The following is a 19,762-nucleotide window of genomic DNA, read 5'->3' as shown; positions in this document are numbered from 1 at the left end:
CACCAGATGTCAGAAAGCGAAAAGACTCATCACTGGGTTAATCTCAGGAAAATGGGAAGTGGAAGGATAAAAACACTGCCAGGATACCAAGTAAACTACTTATAATTCTTTCCATACTGCCTTTGTTTCATGGGCAAAGCAGTTGGTGAAAGTACCAGTGAAGTAAAACCCCCAGGACCAGTTTTGAGAGGAGGAAGTTAATGAGTATGGCACACAGATCATGCCCAGGAATATTTCAGCAGCTGCTGAAATCATGTGACTGAATTTTGTTCATCAGTTTGATGTGTTGTCAAAGTCCCTGTCAAGTACTTATCTGCAGAGCAACCTTTTAATTAACTTCTTTTTCCTTCAGCATATCTCCATCTGTACTTACAGCTAATGGCCTGTTAAATGAAGTTTAAATCTCAATTTCCAGAATGCATCAGTATCCAAACCCTCTATTAGTGCCCCATCTCACTAACTACTTATTTAGTTGTAAGTAAATGACTGATGACTAGTTAATAATAAACATATCAGAATCCTAACAGACCTCTCTCATTTATAAGATGATGCCAGGTCTTCTGAATTTTTCGAACTGAACAGACAATAAAAATGAAAAATCTGTTCTGAGGAATGAGTAATTCAGGCAAAACTTGTGATTTATAAAAGCAAAAATACTTGACAAACATGACCTACCATCCATGAATGCTGTCTGAATGTTGCCATGCACAAAGTTTTTAGAGATAAATGATGTTTTTCAGTGCATGTTTATTTAAGTATCTAATTCGAGTGTTTGCTGGTACAAAACCTCATTGCTGTCTCTGTATGATTGGTGTGTTTTGAGGTTAAGTAGGGATAGTAAAGTGTTATTAACTGAGACACTTCCTTAGACTTATCTGTCTTGTATAAAGAGTTAAGGACTTTGTTTAGTTTGTCTGTCCTCTCTTCTTCGTTCTCCAACTGTTGATAAAAGTATGAGACACCAGAGAAGGAGGAAATGGCAAACAATACACTCTAAAAAACATTTGAAAATGCTACAGCTTCACACAACCACACAATGAAAAACAGGAAAAAATCCTCCACAAATATCAATTAATATTTTCTCGTGCTTTAGAAAAGAAAAGGCTACTTTTTCTGAGCATCTTTTTCTTTTTTTCTCCAGAAAAGTAAAAATAAATCCGATTAGAGGAAGGAGTTCTGCAACATAACGTGCATGAATACTCAAAGATCCTTTTCATATTACAGGGATTTGAGAGGTCAGAGCACATAACATTCTCTCCTGAAACTGGAACTGGTAAATTTATGAGGTAAATTTCTTAATTTTTTTTTTAAAAGGAGGGAAAACACATTCAGAAATTGCTGAAAATTATGAAGAAACCAGTATGAGGTAATGCCTAAGAAATGTGACATTACAGACAATATTAGAAGATGACTATTTCCAGTGACTGTTTTATTGCCCCAGACAGCAATGCAAGCTGCACTGTTTCTCTCACTCCTTTACTGGAACTAGTTATTAATTATCTGGTTATATCAGTTTCTACATCCCATTCCTGATAAATCATGACCTGCTTCACCACACTTATGGACAGTAGTGCAGAGAGCTGATTCAAGAGGAATAAAGCACACCATCATTCCTATTGCTCTCTTTAAAATTCACTGTAACTTCATTAAACTCATATTGCTGACTATTGTAGAGAGTAAAGAATTAAGAAGGGAACTGATTTCATTGTTGAGAAATGGTTTCCTTCGAGCAAGCAACTGCTTAAACCTCAAATGACTTCAAGCTCACAGCAGGCCCAGTGCACTTCAACGTGGAGCTATGTTTTAATTTCCTTAAACCACAGGACACAAGTCACAGCTCCAGTGGTGTCTGGAGTGAGATATTCTGTGCTGATAATGATGCAGAGCTTTGTATCCCGCGGTTTCCAAACACGTGGTTTGCCACAGGGATTTCACACGGTCGAGGAGATGATGCCCCTCTGCTTGCATGGGGTTAACACCTTCAAAGGCAGCAGTTTAGCACTCTCTGCTTGCTGAATACCAAGAGTATCCTGAACACCACTGGCCTCCAAAGCCACTCCCTTCTCCCTCCTGCCTTTGTAATTTCTTTCCAGTTTCCTCTCCCCAGTCTAAGGATGGTTCTGGTTGACCAAGACATGATCATGTGCTGCTCATTTCAATCTCTTACACACTGAGAATTTCCCTGGGGGATAAATACTCTTTTCAATGAGCATCCAAACGTGCTCCCCACTCTGTTTCCCACCACATCACGTGGCAACATCCACAATCCCTAAAGAACATTCTCTATTTGCACAGAACCCTTCAGGTAATTCTGCTACTAAAACTTTGAATCATAATCTACAGCTAGAAATCTATTTGAACCTTTGCTATTGTAGTTCTTCTAATTATTATTAGTGTTCCAGTTGAGCAACCAGGTAACAAGCACAGGATGTGCAAGGAACTCAACAGCACTTCCAGAACTTCACAGTCCTGATTAAGCAGCCTATTCAAATTCCTTTGATTTATCTACATCCTGCCCTTCCAGGATTTAACAGTTAACTGTGTAGGGAAGGAAAATCCTACTAAACTAGAGTAAAAAGTAAAAAGATCAAAAAGAAAAAAAAAAAGGAAAGAGAGTAAAAGAAATAAAGTAAAAAGAAAGAAGCAGCTGTTGAGGACTACTCAGAGACAGGTAAATCTGTATTTTGGTGCTCAGAAACAGACCATGGTGTTACACACTCTTGAGCTGAGCAACATCACACATCTCTGATTAATACCACAGGCACATTCAATTGTTATTTACAGGAGAAAGAGGATATTCAGCAATTTCCAACTAAAAACTAAAGTTAAGTTGGTTCCCTTTCCCCACAAGCACCACATGCTCTAACACAGCTCCCTTGGGACCTGCCATTGGCCCAGAGAGTCAGTAACTAAAGCAAATACATGTATTTTTTCCATTTGATTGCATTGTTTTACAGTAGCATTACTCTATTATGTCCTGGTCACTAACATTGTCAACCATTCTATGCTGGCAAATCACTAAGCACCTATTTTACAGAATGCATAAATCTATCTACTTCAAGATGTTTAAGGTGCTTCTGCTGTTGGTTGTATTTTTCACATTCATTGGCAGATTGTTAAAATAAATCTGCCACTTTGTTTCTTAACAAAAGCACTTCATGCCTTTAAGCTTCTCCAGCCCTTTCACTTTCCTGTACTGATTCCAATTTCCTTCCTTTATGCATCCCTCCGACTGGAATGTGAGGAACAATTATTTGATTGGTTTTGTTCATGCCCAGAATAGCAAATATAATTACCTGAAAGGCAGCAATATGTGTTAATTTTGAACTATGTACAGTCTCTAAAACAGAATGTATTTAAAATTTGCATTGCTTACTTTATGTTACAAAATAAACCTCTCCATTCGCTAAGTTTTGCTGCAGGAGTTGTGAATTTTACACTTCTTCTGTTTTACAGATGACATTTCCATAATGCTGCAGCAGCAGATGCTACTGATACATCATAAAAAGACAGACAATTTACAGGCCTGTCATTCCTTGTAAACTTACCTGCTTTTCCATCCTGGTTGAACCGAGAGTACTTGGAGTTCTCAAGCAGGGGCAGACACTGCTCAATCGGCGTCCAGACGTAGGTCTCTGGACACAGCAGGTCAGAGGGCCTGTACTGACCCTGGAAAGGAGAAAAGAAGGGGGAAAACAAAAAAAGAGAGCAGTCATACCCAGTTGCACAAGAACACTCTGGCCACAGCTTTACAGATTTTCCAAAGAACGAGGAATAATTTTAATCTAATCGACACCAAATGAGTGCGCAGTGAAATCACGGGCTTTTAGTCATTTCAGCACCATCTCAGGAATACAAACCAAACCTTGGCACTTGATGAAAATGTAAAATTAACATCACACACTTCCACGACATCCAAGATGGACTAGAGAAGTTTTGGCTTTGCTTACTGAAACTCTGTATTTAAGTTATCCTCTAGAGTTCTGCTGAGCTGGTGCCGACACTAAAAAACTCAGCACCTCCAAAGGCAGCTCATCTCAAGTGTTGGGAATTCTAGCAAATAATGGAGACCAAAAAAAAAATCTAATAGAAAAAAACCCACTTAACAGTAAGCAGGACGCTTTTATTGCATTAGTGATGGAGCATTTCGTTCATTGCTACTTAAATAGTAACACTTCAATTCATGGAGTTTTTCCTGGATTAGCTTACAGGTAATGATTAGTGAAATTCTACCATTTTTCGTTGATTTATTAAAAAGATATTCTTTGCAGACATGCCCAGAAACTAAACAGACATAGCTGTTTTCCCTTTAGCTACACTGAAAATCACCACCTCAGCAACAATAACTTCCTCTAATCAGATCTTCATTTGATTTAAAATAAGATTATTCAGTGGCCTATAACTTCAGTCAAAAATCTCTCTTGGGGCCATTACTCATTCAGTCCATACCCTCTCAACATCCAGAGCCATATGGTGGCAATATCAAATGAAATTTTAAATTGCAAATTCATTACATGTATCAGCTTGAAAAACAGCCATACAGCAAACAGAATGAAAAGTTTAAATGACCTCAATTAAAAGTTAAAAGATTGGGTGTTATCAGAAGTGACACTGAGGTTCAGGCCATTAGGAGTTCTTCATATCAGTTACATTAAATAGGTAATTAGGATTATCATCTTGAGATGAAGTTCAGTTTTTTTCCAGTTTCCATTATGAAAAAAGCAAAGTACCCTTGAATGAAGCTCCAGTATTTGGGAAGGGACATACATAATTATCTTGACTAGAGCCTGGAGAAAAAGACATTCCTTCAGGGACACTCTTATGCAGCAACACCCCATTTCGGAGAATCAGAAGAAACAATTTTAAGTTTGCAGAGATCCCCCATTCTTTTTACACTCTTACTGTTTGACTCTTCATAATATTTACAGAAAAAATACCATTTTTTAATGTATTTCCCACCAACTGTAAACCCTTGAGTAGGAAATACAAGAATTATCTCTGATAAAAACAGTCAAAATGTCCACATGAAAAAAACATAAAAATAAGCAAGTTTCCTGCTGAATCTTGTCAAATACCTGATGTCCCTTTCTGAAATGGTGTGTGTGACTGATTTTCTCATTTGAAGCACATTCAGGACTGACTGGTGACTACTAGTGTTGGTTTTAGTTTTTTTTTAATTAAAGGCAAATTAAAACAATATTCTTCCAAGTCCATGCAAAAGTTTAAACCTCACAAGGCCTCAGAAAATCCTCTAAAGCCAGAGAATGGAAATGACATTATTAAATAAACCACTTTGAAATGTTACGCTCTGTAAACAGAAATAATTGAATGGTATGTGAAGGTAGTGCTTAAAGAACACTTTTAGCCACCACTACTCAGATGAAACAATTTAAGGACTTGGGGGAAAAAATATGCCTTTTCAGTCATATTTAAAAAAAAACCAGAACATAAACTACTTCTCGATTTAAAGACACTTTCTCAAGTGGCCCAGAAGGCAGAAATAGCCAAGGAATCATTTTTCAGAGTACAGAAAATACAAGGTGGCAAATTAGTCTTTCCTAGTAGCAGGGGCATACTCGTGGCTATAAGTAAAGACAGCCCAGCCACTTAGTTTTCCTAGGAAACACTGCTCCCACATCTTGAGATTTATCAGCTTTGTGAATCCCACACATGAAAATTGTATCACTATGCAGCCGTATTCTAAATTTCCCAATTAATTCTATAATGCCATAGTCTGGCATAAATAGGATATATAAAATTAACTGCATTGCAGCATTACTGGTTTGGTTATAATTATAAATAAAAAGGCTTCTTTAGTACTGGGCAACACAGGAACAGGAAAAATTGATTATCCGATCCATCACTGCAGGTTCAGTATTTATTTTTGGGCACCAAAACACCCTACTTAGGAAAGAAAAAGGAAGAAATAGTTCTGAGGTGCTTCCTTTAGATGTTTTCTTCCCCCAAAAATTAGGATCTTGCTAATAAACTTCCCTGAAGGCACAGGAGGCTGTGGGGATGACACACTGCTGACCTGGGACACACAATGGAATTAAGAGGTAAAAATGAAAGGAGCCACTGATGCTCTTTGATATCCTCCCTTCCCAAAGGTGTTTACAAACATACCTCAAGGAAGACAGTGCTCCTGAAAAGGCATTTTATTTACACTGATGGTTGAACCCACATCCCATGACTCATTCCACAGAGGAAGTGGGAACATGGGACCTCCTGAGGGGAGTTTCCCAATGAACAGCATTTGCACTGTGTCTGTATTGACAGAATTAAACAGGGAACCCACAGAATCTGCTAAATCAAATGAAATAATGTCTAAGGGCTTTTACCTCCCCATCACTACCCTTTCCATAAGCACTTATTCTCAATTTACTTACTTTCTTCCAAATATTTAAAACCTCAATATGAAAACAAACCACTGTGAATCCAACTCGTATTTTTTCCCCTCTGCCCCCTTATTCCTGGACTGTAAAAACACCTAAACTTGAGAACCCAGACAGATTCTACCTCATGTCCAGGAGCATCTGCACTTCAAGAAAAATGTTCAAATTTCATTACTCACTCTAAAATGATTACATCATCTAAAAAAATTGCCTCTAAGCATACCATTTATACTCTTTCTTATTCTATATATTGCTGATTTGCAGTGTACAACAACATAAATCCAAAACAGAAAAGGGATCTCCCAAGGGGAAGTGCTGCAGAGGGATTTATCACAGTAGAACTTAATCAGATTTGCAAAACTGCTTTTGAAAATCATTTCTCTCTGACTTCAGATTAAATCAGCATTCATTTCAGAAGTCATTCTGTCCATGGTACAAGTTCACAACTGAAAACATTTTGCTTTCTTTTATCTCACTGAATAAAAGCTCTTGCACAGTAGCACTGTTTAAGCTGTCCAGACAATCTTGGGAATATTTAACTACAAGACTTTCAACAAAAAGTATCATCTTACAGACCATCCCTAAGCACTTGTCTCAGGTTTCAGCTTCTCAAATCCAACACCACCTGCTGATGAAATGCACTCTGTCAATATACAACAACTGCACATATTTCTTTCTCTGCATCTACATTTTGTCTAGAAATATCCAAAACAAAAAAATGTGCTTTTTTGAAATGTTTTTGGAAACAAAAACCATATATTTACCTAAAATTTAATTTTTTTGGGGTGCTGTTTAGAATTTTTATGGACACCCAGAAACATCCTTCTTGAGACAGAATATTAACACATTTTGAACCATTAGAAGATAAAAGCCACTGCAGGTCATACCCATGTCCACGGTACAGTCAAATGTCCCATCTCTGACAACCTTTAACCATCTTATTCAACTGGTCCTTTATCCAATTTTTCTTTTTCTCCTTTGAATCAGGGAAAAAGGATCCCAGGACGAAACCATACAAACTGCATCGCTCAAGGAGCAGGACAGCACCAGGTACAACAAAGACACAAAGAAACCCAAAAGATAAATACCTGACTAATCTATCAAATGGCTTGATTGAAAAGCAATACTGAAAATCAGTATGGTTAAGAAATTCCTGAGTACATGGTTTCTTCTATCAAGTCAACTCACTGCAACATAAATGTGACTGCTTGTTTAACAAAAAAATACCTCCAAGACGTTTTATTTTCACTAATTTTCAGGGCATTTTTCCTCTTATATAATATAAGAGCCTTCAAGGTGCTTTCTCTTATACAATTAGACATGCTGCATTTTAATTGGAAGCTTCTGGAAATGAATTTTACAGTGAGGCTGCCAAACCTAAATTAATACTTCACACCATGATGTTTTTTGTTTTACAGTTTCCAAATTAGAATCGGCCAGAACTTCTCTGAACTTTTGTTCCACAGGAAGGGCAAAGGTTTTAATGAGACTTCAGTCTGGAGATTACTTTTTAAATATTTTGTAAAATCTGAGGGATTTGGTAAGCACTTGAGATGAAAAACACCAGCAGAGTTTGTTTTTGTAGTCTAAGCAAAATTTAAAATGTAAAACTAGCAAGAAAGACAATAGTCTCAGAAACGAAGAAGGTCAAGCACCAGTAGCACTGAAAAAACAAAACAGGAAGGTCAAACACACATTTAATTCTTTTATCAGGTACAGCTTACATCTGCATTCTATTTTTCCACAATAAAGGCATTGATCTTTTATTAAAAGTGAATTAAGACTGCCTTCATCTCCATTTCCAGCTTAAAAAGAAGCGTTCTGGCTACACAAACAAAGCAACCCCAAATTATCCACGGCGACCCGTGCGGGCGAGGCGGCACCGCCCGCGGAAGAAGCACGACAGACCACGGGGTGATTAAATTCAGCTCTTCCACTGAAAGACAACCCCGCTGGAATCCCACCAGCAAAGCACCACAGCAGACCCTTGCTCCCTGATTTCATTCCACAAACAGAAATAGGCTTTATGGATCCCCAGGAGAGCCCTTTGCCGGTAACTCGAACCGCTGTGTTTGCAAAGGCGGAGGTCGGCGGTGCCCGCGCTGAGCTGGGCACCTCAATCCCTCTGTGCTTCCAACTGTCCATGGCCACTCACGTGGGATCCACCTGTGGAAGGCCTAAAAGACTTCAGAGAAGCAACAAAACACCCCCCACCCACCCCAAAACTACCTACACAAAGTCACTCCCACCTCGCAGTCATCGTTTTAAAAATCCTTTTAAACAAATAAAAACCCCTTAAGTGACAGACATAAAGCAAGCAGCTCTATTTATCCATGAGAGATGGCTGGAGACTTTGAATTTATCATCAAAAAGGATTCAGCACACAAGAAAGTTGGGACCAAAGAGGAGTTACATCATTAGGTAACTCAGTGAATAAGTGACACCATGGATTTCACCACAGGCTCCACCCCTGGTACTCCAGTGCCAGCATCAAACAAGCTGATTTTATCCAAACTGCAAACTCTGATTTAATTACACACTCCACATTTTTAGGACCCCAGGGGTGCATTTTTGAGAGCTCAGCCATCTTTCTGTTTTATTAAAGAATAATGAGTTGTAATCCTTAAAAGATGTTACAAATAATAACCAAAATTCATTTTGTAGTTCATATAGAACTCAAACTGCTTTAGAGAAGCCCATGAAGGGCTAGTCCTTGCTCTTCAAAAAGCTGTGCTGATTTTCATCCTTTTCATTACATCATCCCAGGCACAAAACCAGTGTGATGGGTATTTTACAGGCAGCCAGGGAGCTCCCCAAGGCACCTCAAACATGGAAAGTCAGAGCAAACACCCACTTTCTCCTAAATTCCTTGGTTTCCCATAAATGAAATGTAAATATAATTTGAAGCTGTATTTCCAACAGAAGTACAGAATCACAGAATGGTTTGGGTTGGAAGGCTTCTTCAAGATCATCTAGTTTCAACCCTTATTTAGGGCAGTCCACAATTTTTGGTATTTTCTTTCTCAGTGTGCCTCATGGATCTTTGAACTGACTGATCAAAGGAAATTTGTATATAATTTGCCAACTTTCACCTCTTTTCTGTTTATTTCCCAGTTCCACGTAGAGTATTAACAGAAATAACTAATCATAAACTGTTTCCAAAGCGAAAATACTTCTGACACTTGTTTTTAGATGTCATACAACTCATAGGAAACAAATAATTTCCTACAATTATTGACTATATATTTATACTTAGCTGTTCACTAAACATAGGAAAAAAAAGTGTTTCAGAATGTTTACAGTGTCCTTCAGGTAAATAAAATATTTCGGGTAAGTGTAAAACAGATTAAGATAATGAGTAAAAGTCAAAAAGGAAGGCAGCCAAGTTTCATGTTCAATATCCTACAACTATCATGCAATTATTTGGCCATTAACTGCCTACATGCTCTTAGCCCACTTAACTTAAATTTAGTTTATTTTAAATTTCACTGAGATTTAAGGTAAATCTCAGCACTTTATTTTTCTATGGTGCTCTGCAAAGAAGCACTTCCAAAGAAATATTTCCCTCTCCCCTCAAAATACCTTCAGAAACTATTACTGTTTCTTTGTTTTGTCAACACATGCTAATCCCAGCAATCTCCTGGATTGTTTGGATTCTGTATTTTCATAACTTAGTGTGCACTGTAAATAGTTGCTTTCACCTTGTCCTCTTTCATAGTAATTATCTGAAATATTGAGCACTTTCTAGCTTGTTTTTGACACTGTCAAACAGCCAACATGGGCTGGGAGACAAAAAACTGCTTTCCATTGAGAGCAAATGGGAACATTTGGGACAGGTTTGCCTTTTTTTCCTTTCCCCTTTAGTCTCTAACTCTGTCCAGCTCTTATCAGCTTGGGATGCAAGTGTCCAAAGCTAAAGATAAGACACAGCTCTGGGCATCCTCTGACAACTATTTCAGGCATTGCTCTCTCTCCTCCAAGACTTCTTGCCAAGGGTTTGCTCTTTCTCATTTACAAAAAGGAATAAATGAGAGTTTTCCATTACTTGTTCTAAGCAACTAAAGCCACTCTCTATCTAAAGTCACCATAACAAAGCCACTAAGTCTGGAATAAAGCCAGTGATTGGGTTTGCACAAAAGAGGAAGGAAAAAAATTTTCAGGAATTGCATCATAAAAACTATACTTTTACCATCTCCTTGATGACTAGATAGACCAACACTATTTAAATGAATACTTATGAAAAGATAATTAACACATAACCTTTGAGGGGGCAGTTATCAGTATTTTATGTTCCTATTCTTTGCATTTTGAGATCTACTCAAGCAATGGGAGTCCAGTGCACAGAAACATTTCTGAACTGGGACACAGGACATTAAATAGCTTTGCCTGTTCCCATTCCCTCCCTCTTACTCATTTTTCTCTAAGAAAGATGGATAGACACACCCAGGCAAGTTTGACATTTATGATTCTTAGATTTTAGTAGCATTCACTGTTTGGATTAAACTTTTAATTTTAGGTTAAATTTGCCTCATTTAAGGTGTTTCACACAACAAACAGTACAAACATTACAAAATGGTCCCTTCAAGACCAATAAGGTGCATTATTTACCCTGAAACTGCTCTTGTCCCCTGGTTCCAGACTTTGGATGACGGGAACAGCAAATTTATGGATTCTGAACTGCCCTAAGTCGGCTGACTGTTTATCCAAAGCTGAAATAATAATACCCAAATGACAGACAAGTATGAAATCAACTCCTGAAAGTGAGAAATGAAGAGAAATATTACAAGTATGGAGCTACTAAAAAGAAGTTCACATAAAACTAGGGTCACTTTTTACGCATTTTTTCTAAGTACTTTTACATACTATTGATGTATCTATTTTGCCTTCTTTACTTTCCCAAGGTTCCTTTCCCTTTTTTAGTATTATTTCTATTTTTTGTTTATATCTGCTAATCTGTGCTGCACACAATGGTATTTTATTAAAACAGACCATTGAAACTAAGTTCAGCTTTCAATGTTGTTACATAAACTTTGTGTTTGATGTACAAAAATAAGTACCATGAGATGGTACTTACAGGAAAACTCTACTGGCTGAAATTCCTAGCTGGAATTCCAGAGACTGACACCAAGAATATCAAAACATTGCACAGCTTCAAATATTGCCATTTTATCTAAGTCATTAATATTCAGTATCAGTGATACCAAACTGGCAGAACAGAGACATCAACAAAAGACTGAGATTCCAAAGAACATTTCTAATTCAAGGTGTATTTGTGCACATCTAGAGACTGAGTTTCCCTAGGAATTCAAAAAATTTCATAGGAAAAATTATTCTGTGATTTCAAATCAAATACTTAAAATTAGCTGACATTTACTGGAAATAGCCATTAAAAATTCAGTTGAGAACAAGCTAATTAAAGATGGTACCACCCAGATATTCTTCTGAAAGTGAAAGCTAATCCACCTTGTCCATAGAGAAGCTACTTAGGGATGCTAAAAAAAGTAGCACAGTTTGAGAAAACTTGAGTAGAAAACAATAAGAAGAGTTAAGCTTCTACATTTGAGGATTATTAGCTTCCCTGAATTTTAGCCAACTTTTTCAACAACTTGATATTTTTTTTAAGTATATTACAGAAGAAAATGTAATATGCATTGTCTTTTTACTGCAAAAAAAAATCAAAGAGCTTGGAGGAATAAAAATCCTACGATTACTGAAATGGAACTTGTTTACTTTGAATCTGCAGCAGAAATTCTTCAGGAGACCCCAGCATTAACTTGGAAAGTGAGACTAAAAAAAAACTATGGCCCAAAGATAAAACCCAAGTAGGGGCCTCAAGAGGAATGCTTCATTAGAGACACACCAACTCTTGTTGACTTAGGTCTATCTCAAAAGGAGTTTATTTTGGCAGCTGCAGCAAGAAGCAAAAGGAGAAAAAAAAAAAAAGGAGAAAAAGAATTGAGTGTTTCAATCGTGTGGATCCCATATCTTTCTCTTGAAGGGCTGCCATAAACTGACAATATTTTTTGAGTTCATTAAATTAAATGTATGAAATTAAGTATTAAAGTTTATTTTCTTATATTTAACAGAAAGTGAAGTAATTACTGGGAAAAATATGCCCAACCTAATAGATCATAGACACGCTTTGCATGCACAAAACTGTCACACTGATATCAAATAGCTTAAACATTCATTAATACCTCACTAGCTGGAGCCATATCTAAAAGAACAGCATTCCCCTGTAGCTTACAGACATATTCCACAGGAAAGCTAAATGAATTCCCTGTCAAAGAGGTTTCTACTATGTAGTTATCAAAGTAAAAACACTACACACCATCTTTATCTAACAGACAAACACAAAATTAAATTGATAGAATTTAAATGAAAGTGAGCATGTCTTAATGTTTTGTTTTCTGTACAACTGCACAGGGAGCCAAAAAACTTAAATTTACCACAACTAAAGCACCAGCACAACAGAAATGGGTGTGAGGGCAGGGTGCATCATTTTTTATTTTTATTTCATAAAAACATTGATGCTGGTTATGATGTACCAAACAGTAAAACAATGTTTTTAATCTTTTCTGATAATTAAGAGAAATTATTTTGTCAAACCTGCTACTCTTACTCATATGACTCACTTCAACTCCAATATGGTTTTTCTCACCTTTTAACACAACAACTCTACAAGACAACACAAAAGGAAAGGAGGTAAATTCTATACATTTACTTTTCAGGTATCCATGAAGCCTCCAATTTCCTCTTTCTATCCATGCACAACACACGTGTTGCTCTTGCAGCTTCATCCAACTGCACGTTCTCGGCTTCTGGATAAAAACGTTCAGGACTGAGCACCCACAGGGCACATGGAAACCTGTGTTTCTTCCTGTCCCTCGATTTCCCTGGATTTCTAAGGTTTTTGGCAATTCTTTGCTGTTATGTAGATCTTCAGAACTCCCCAGCACAGTTCTGTGGTTGCTTCCAAGTCCATTTTCCCCGAGAACCACCAGCGCTCACCAGTGCCCAGGCTCTCCCCACCCCTCCTGGTGTCTCTCCAACGACTCCCAAGAGTTTTCCCTGGAGCCCCACAGCTTCCAAAACCCGACCCTTCATCCCACTCAACCCCTCAGGAGCCCCCAAACACTCAGAGCCCCTTGTTGTGCTCAGCCTTATGGATCAGGTCCCTCTGTGGCTGCCCAGACCCATCCCACCACCGGGAATACCCCTCCTGCCCCAGACTTCCTCAAAGTCCTGCTCCAGCCTCTGGTTTCACAAAACCCAGCCAAAACCACACAGAACTTGCCAAAAATCCATGCAGACTAGGCTCTGAGGGCAAGAAAGTGAGACCTACCCAAGGAAGTCTGGGCTGGTGGTAGCCTTACACTGAATAAATAAATTCATATTTCACCTTCATGCCCCAGCTACCGACTCAGCCCGTGGAATATTTCAAGACATAATAAATACCAGACTAATTGACAGCCTTGCAAATTGTGAAACGCTGATATTCACAAGTTGAAATACACTCCTAATTAAGAATTCAGATGTGTGATGTTGGCTTTAGATTAAGATATGCTACGTGGGATTTTCAAAAGCATTTATAGGCTTTAGGCCACTAAATCATGTTGAAAAACGATGTCACTTCAAAATTTGCCCCTCCAGTTTTTTTCATTTCTATTTGCTTTCATACATCTAAGAGCAAGAAATAATATTCTGAAATCTGTAATTCAGAACAGTACAAGATTTTTAACTTCAAGGCTATCAATATATAGTACACTAGACAAGGGGTTTTTTTAAGTCCAACAATAATAAAACTAGTACAAGCCAAATAATTTACTTTTAGTCACTCATCACAGAAATATCCATAGCCCATTACTGAAGAAACAACCTCAACAACAGTGGCACATACATACAAATAGGTGTTAACAGTAATTTTAGGATAGAAAACTGTAGGACAAAGGGGAAACAACAGTAAAGTGTATCAGTAAAAACAATTGTGCAGGCTTTTGAATAAATAATATTGTGAAATTCAAGTTAATGTATCCCTAACACACACAAAAAGATGTTATTCAGACCAGAAATCTGAAGGAGACAATAAGGCAATGATAAATCTCAGTCTCTAAGGGTCTACAATTTCTATTACCAGACTAAGTCACCTCTGCCAAAAAATCTAAACCTACTTGTCTCCCTTACATCTGCAGATTAAAAACTGAATAAATAAATAAAAAGGCTCACATTACCACAGTGTTCCAAGCATGTGTTAGAACTTAAACCTTAACAGCAAGTAAAGCAAGAGCTATCTGTACAAAAGATCAACAAGGACCTGCACAAGAATTCTGGACCATCGAAACACGTGGGCTCTGAAAGAAGTTTCTTCTATTGTCCTCAGAAATGTTTATTTTCATAGTAAGCTTTCATTCATGAAATAAGCATTCTAATTTTAGGTCCGTTTTGTTTGTCAAGTGTTTGTTAAACAAGCCTGCTTTGTTTTCTGGGAGAGGAGAATTTGCAAACAAAGCCCCTCTGTGCTCTCTGAGGAGTCCGTTCTCAGCAGGAGAGCATCCGACCCCACCTTGGGACCAGCTCACAAACCATGAGGCTGAACCCAAGCCATCAGTGAGGAGACAAAGCCTTCACTGCAAAAACAGGGCAGTTTTGCCACCACAGAAGAGATGGCAAGTGGTCTCCCAAACCAGAAATGTGCAAAGTGAGGCAGCACCACGTTCACCCCACATCCCACATAAATATCCCCTGGGAGAGACAACAGCCCCAGTGCTGTAAGGAGAAGAATCTGAACTGCCACCAAAGCCCCTACCAGCTTTCCATCATCTTGGAATCATAGAACCATGGAATGGTTTGGGTGGGAAGGGACCTTAAAAATCCTCTAGTTCCAACCCCTGCCATGGGTAGGGACACCTTCCACTAGCCCAGGTTGCTCCAAGCCCCATCCAACCTGGCCTTGGACATTTCCAGGGATCCAGGGGCAGCCACAGCTTCTCTGGGCAACGTGTGCCAGGGCCTCCCCACCCTCACAGGGAACAATTTCATCCCAATATCCCACCCAATCCTGCTCTCTCTCAGTTTGAAGCCATTCCCCCTTGTCCCATCACTCCATGTCCTTGTCCGAAGTCCCTCTCCAGCTCTCCTGGAGCCCCTTTAGGCTCTGCAAGGGGCTCTCAGGTCTCCCTGGAGCCTTCTCTTCTCCAGGTGAACCCCCCCAGCTCTCCCAGCCTGGCTCCAGAGCAGAGCTGCTCCAGCCCTCTGATCATCTTTGTGGCCTCCTCTGGACTCACTCCAGCAGCTCCATGTCCTTCCTGTGCTGGGATCCCAGAGTTGGACACAGCACAGCAGGTGGGGTCTCACCTGAGGGGGCAGAGGGGCAGAATCCCCTCCCTCACCTGCAGCCCAGGATGTGGTTGTTTGGCTTTCTTCTCTTTTCTTCTCTGCCTGAACACTCCAAATCACACCAGGCTGTAGCTACATCAGTTGTCAGAAGAAACACTAAACTGAGAGAGGCCCAGAGTTTCTGGGCTTCAATACATTCCCTCTGGGACCATGCTAAATATAAGAAACTGGGGAAAGAATCCAAATACAGGAACACTAAACAAATGTAGGAATGAGACACAGAAAACATGGCTAGATAGAGGTGTATTGAATTTTTGTTAAGCTCCTCTGCAGAGACTAATAACTGAGAACACAATATAGTAAAAATACTTCTATCCTTTCAACGTGTTCTTTTTGACACTGACTTGTTTTCAAACTCCTCCTTATGTGAACAAATTCGCTCTCCTTAATTATAAACAAAATATTAAACTTACAATACTGAAGTTCTTGTCAAGTAAGTTCATTTTTATCATACAAAGCTGAAAAAAACGAAATTATAGTGGGAAATCTTGTGGCAGTCATTCTGCATGCAGCTTTGCATCTAGTAGCTCTGTCCAAGTGCCCAATGCCATCCTCCATGGTCAGGCAGAACATATTCACTATTCTGCTTTAATCTGAATTACTGCCATTTAAAGGTACACAAGTGTCTACTTGCATGTTTAGGAAAACAGGCTGTTTAACATTATATATCCCCAAAGCCTGTGAGCTGAAACATCAACACTTCAGTTTTCTCTTAATGCCAGATGTTTGTAAGCTTTTCTTTGTAATCACCTTCACATTAAAAAACAAGCTTGAAGGCAAATGGGCTGGAATCAGTAACTATACTACATGCTAGATTTAGTCCTGATCTTACCAAATCCTGGTAATTCAAGGCTGTATTAAACATACACCCAAATAGAGGATTAGGGGAGTGTTAAAATTAGAACTGCACTTATAAAAGTCAAGCACTTTGTTGACATTCTAACATTTTACAGTCCTCGCTTTTCAGAGTTAAAATAATTAAAAATTGCCCAGGCAATCACCTTACTTTATTAGAAAATCAATAAAGCTCCACCCTGCACTCATGTGCATGTATATCTTGACATATAAAAGCAGCTTTATGCACTCCATGCCTTTTTAACACGCTTTTAAAATAGAGGACAAAGTATTATAAACACCTGCATGCTTAGCATCACATGCCAACAAAGATTGACATAGTACAAGTTTAAATGACTAAAAATTTAGTAAGTTTGAGTCAAAGTAAGTTTAATCCAGATCTACACATCTAAAGGACAGTGGCCAAAAATGTTTCTGCCTCCTGTCCAGCCTTGGTGGCACCTGAGGCTGTTCCAACTGGAACTGGAAGGCTACTGGGAGGATGAGGCTTGGCAGAAGCCTGGCACGTTCCAATTCCACCACCACCCCCTGCAGATCTGGCCAAAAACCCAGAAAAAGTTCATAAATCTCAGGGAAGGAACAATATCTGGAGTTTTAAGAGCCTCTCAGGAGAAGGTTCACACTCACTCTTCTTTGGTTTTGCTTTAAAGACAAAACCATCAGAGAGGCAAAATGACAAAAGAAAGCTCACTTTACACAGAATTTAGTCTGTAGTGTACTAGATTTTAGATATTTCCATAAGAGTTTACAGCTTTTCCAATTTAATACCATTGTCTTGAGGAATATCAGTATATTTTTTCTCAGCTCATCACTCCAACTTCTTCCCACATCAGACGAAAAGCAGGTGAATGAACTCTCATTTAAAACTTCATCAGAAGGTGGGGCTGTCATTGCAGGCATTTAAGGACTAACAAGTCATCAATGAGATCAAGAAGGCATTTAAAGTTCAGTTTCTTTATAATCTTCCACTGATAGAAAATCGTTTTGTGCTTATAAATCCATTAAACCATCATCAACAATAAACAGCAAATAAATATGCAGTTCTGAAAAAGAAACCAATTTATCTTCTGCAATAAAGTTTCAGTCAGGGCTTTCAAATTGAGCTCTACTGGAAGCACACAAACATTTATGAGAAACACATAAAATACCATCTTGCAATAGTTTTGGCTGCACAGGTGCTGCCCTTTGGGTCCTTTCTCAGTGTCAAACCTAGTTTTCAGAAACTGCACAGCAGCCTCAGGATGCCCAAACTGAGAAGCAGGGGCAGAACTTGGGACGGGCTCTCTGGCTCACAGCTGGCACTACATTTTATTCAGATCCTTCACTGAAATAAATGAAATAAATGGAGGATGCAGAGAGTATCAATAATAATACCTCTCCACCTTCCTCCCTTCCCCCTGAATGGAAGGTAACTAAAAGTAAATAACAGCAAGCCACACAATGCCAATTGGTAAAAACTAAACCAGAAAGAACGTATTAAAAAAAATAAATCATAAAATGTATCATGGATCAACCATACTGACCATATTAGCATTAAGCAGCCCTTGAGAACACTAGCCTTAATAGCTTAAATAAATAAATAAAATCAACAGATCAGTGGAACAAAAAGCTCATCTTGTCTTCTGTCCATTCATAGAACAACAGCCCATTTTTTTGTTGGGATGAACAGAGAATTTGGGTCCTATGTACTTTTGCTCCACGATCCCACCCTTCTTCAATTAATTGACAATGGAGTCATTTTCATACCCTTTTTTTGTGTCATTTCAGCTCAGAGTTACTTCTGAAAACATTTTTATTCCGAACAAGAAAAGGGGAGGGAGCAAACAGTATCATATGCCATGAAAAAAGCTGATCTACTCCCTTCAAATTTTTCTAGTAAGAATCCCCAAATTATCTGACACGTCTAACACAGCAAATAACTGCTCTGAACAGTTTCAGTCATTCCTTTTAGAACAGTTCAGTTATTCAGATGAAAACAACTAAACCAAATAAAGTTTTTGGCAGTGGTTAAGTCTCCCAGGACAAGCAGAAACCTCGGGGCAGTGTCTAGAAACAGCAAGGGAGGTTGTTTTTTTTTTTAACTTCACACTCAGAAGACAACAATTCACCAAGGTCCCAAGTCTCCACCGTAAGGTAACCTTAGAAAGCCTTTGGGAACTGATTTTATTAGATTAAGAAAAAGCTTTAAAGAAGCTGTAACAAAAATATTTTGCTCCTCCACCGACCCTCCCGCTCGGGGCCCTGCTCTGAGCAACCTCTCAGAGCTGCAGTGCCCTCCTGACAGTCTGTGAAAACACAGCACCACCCCAGAGCCTGCCAGGCTCCAAAAACCTCAACTACTGTCTCTAGGACCGATTAAAGAGTAGAAATTCAGTTTTAAATTAATTGCATCTGAATAACAGTGGTGGCTACCACAGGATAACATGAAATAAGCTCCTCCCATACCAGGGATAGTGTGAAAACATGATTAATTACCATCATCTGCAACCCAGTGCTATTACACCCTTGCTCTGGGGGTTTATTCTTCATTTATGACTTTCTTTGAGCTGTTGCTTCCAGTATTTACTACAATACCATAAATAATAATTTATTACAATAAGGAAGATAAAACTCATCCAGGAGATCTCCATAAGCACTGTAAGGAACAGTAAAGCCCTCTATGTTTTGTCAACTCATCTAATGCAATATTCTCTCCTGAAAGAAAGAAAAATGTAACTTTTAGCACAGATTTAGCAAAATCAGAATGGGCAGCAGAGAAATTTGAGAGCCTACACACATGTGCTTTCACAGTCACATAGTCACAAACCTTGACACTAAAAATAACTCAGCCCACATCCCAATTTAGCCCGTTCTGAAAACTTTGTAGTTGCACAATTCCCATTTTTTCTCCTTTCCCCCCTTCCTCCTTTCCCCCAGAGCTTCCCATCTTCCTTAGCACAATGAAGGCAGTAACTCATGTTACACAAACAAGTGTTGGAAGCTGATCTCAGCATCTGAGGGCCTAATTTTAGCCACCATTCTCTAAGACAGAAACACATCAGTTGATAAAAATCTTCTAGACTGCTTAAAAAAAAATGACAAAAAGCTTAAAAAAAATGACAAAAAGCTTAAAAAAA

The 19,762-nt window shown here is 38.6% G+C and overlaps 1 protein-coding gene across 5 annotated transcripts in view; it reads right to left on the bottom strand.

The window, feature by feature from the left end:
- Nucleotides 1–19,762, bottom strand: part of ATE1 (arginyltransferase 1) — a 74,773-nt gene that overhangs the window by 16,041 nt on the left and 38,970 nt on the right. For all 5 annotated transcript variants that reach the window (XM_027705595.1, XM_027705597.1, XM_027705593.1 and 2 more), the window contains exon 11: nucleotides 3,549–3,669. In XM_027705595.1, the coding sequence (XP_027561396.1) occupies nucleotides 3,549–3,669 (121 nt within the window). The remainder of the gene's footprint in view (nucleotides 1–3,548; nucleotides 3,670–19,762) is intronic.

The sequence above is a fragment of the Neopelma chrysocephalum genome, unplaced genomic scaffold, assembly GCF_003984885.1.
Source record: "Neopelma chrysocephalum unplaced genomic scaffold, ASM398488v2 Primary Assembly neopelma1_347, whole genome shotgun sequence".
NCBI classification, from domain to species: domain Eukaryota; kingdom Metazoa; phylum Chordata; class Aves; order Passeriformes; family Pipridae; genus Neopelma; species Neopelma chrysocephalum.
Note: the sequence above shows the minus strand (reverse complement) of the source record. Positions and strands in the feature narration are given on the sequence as shown.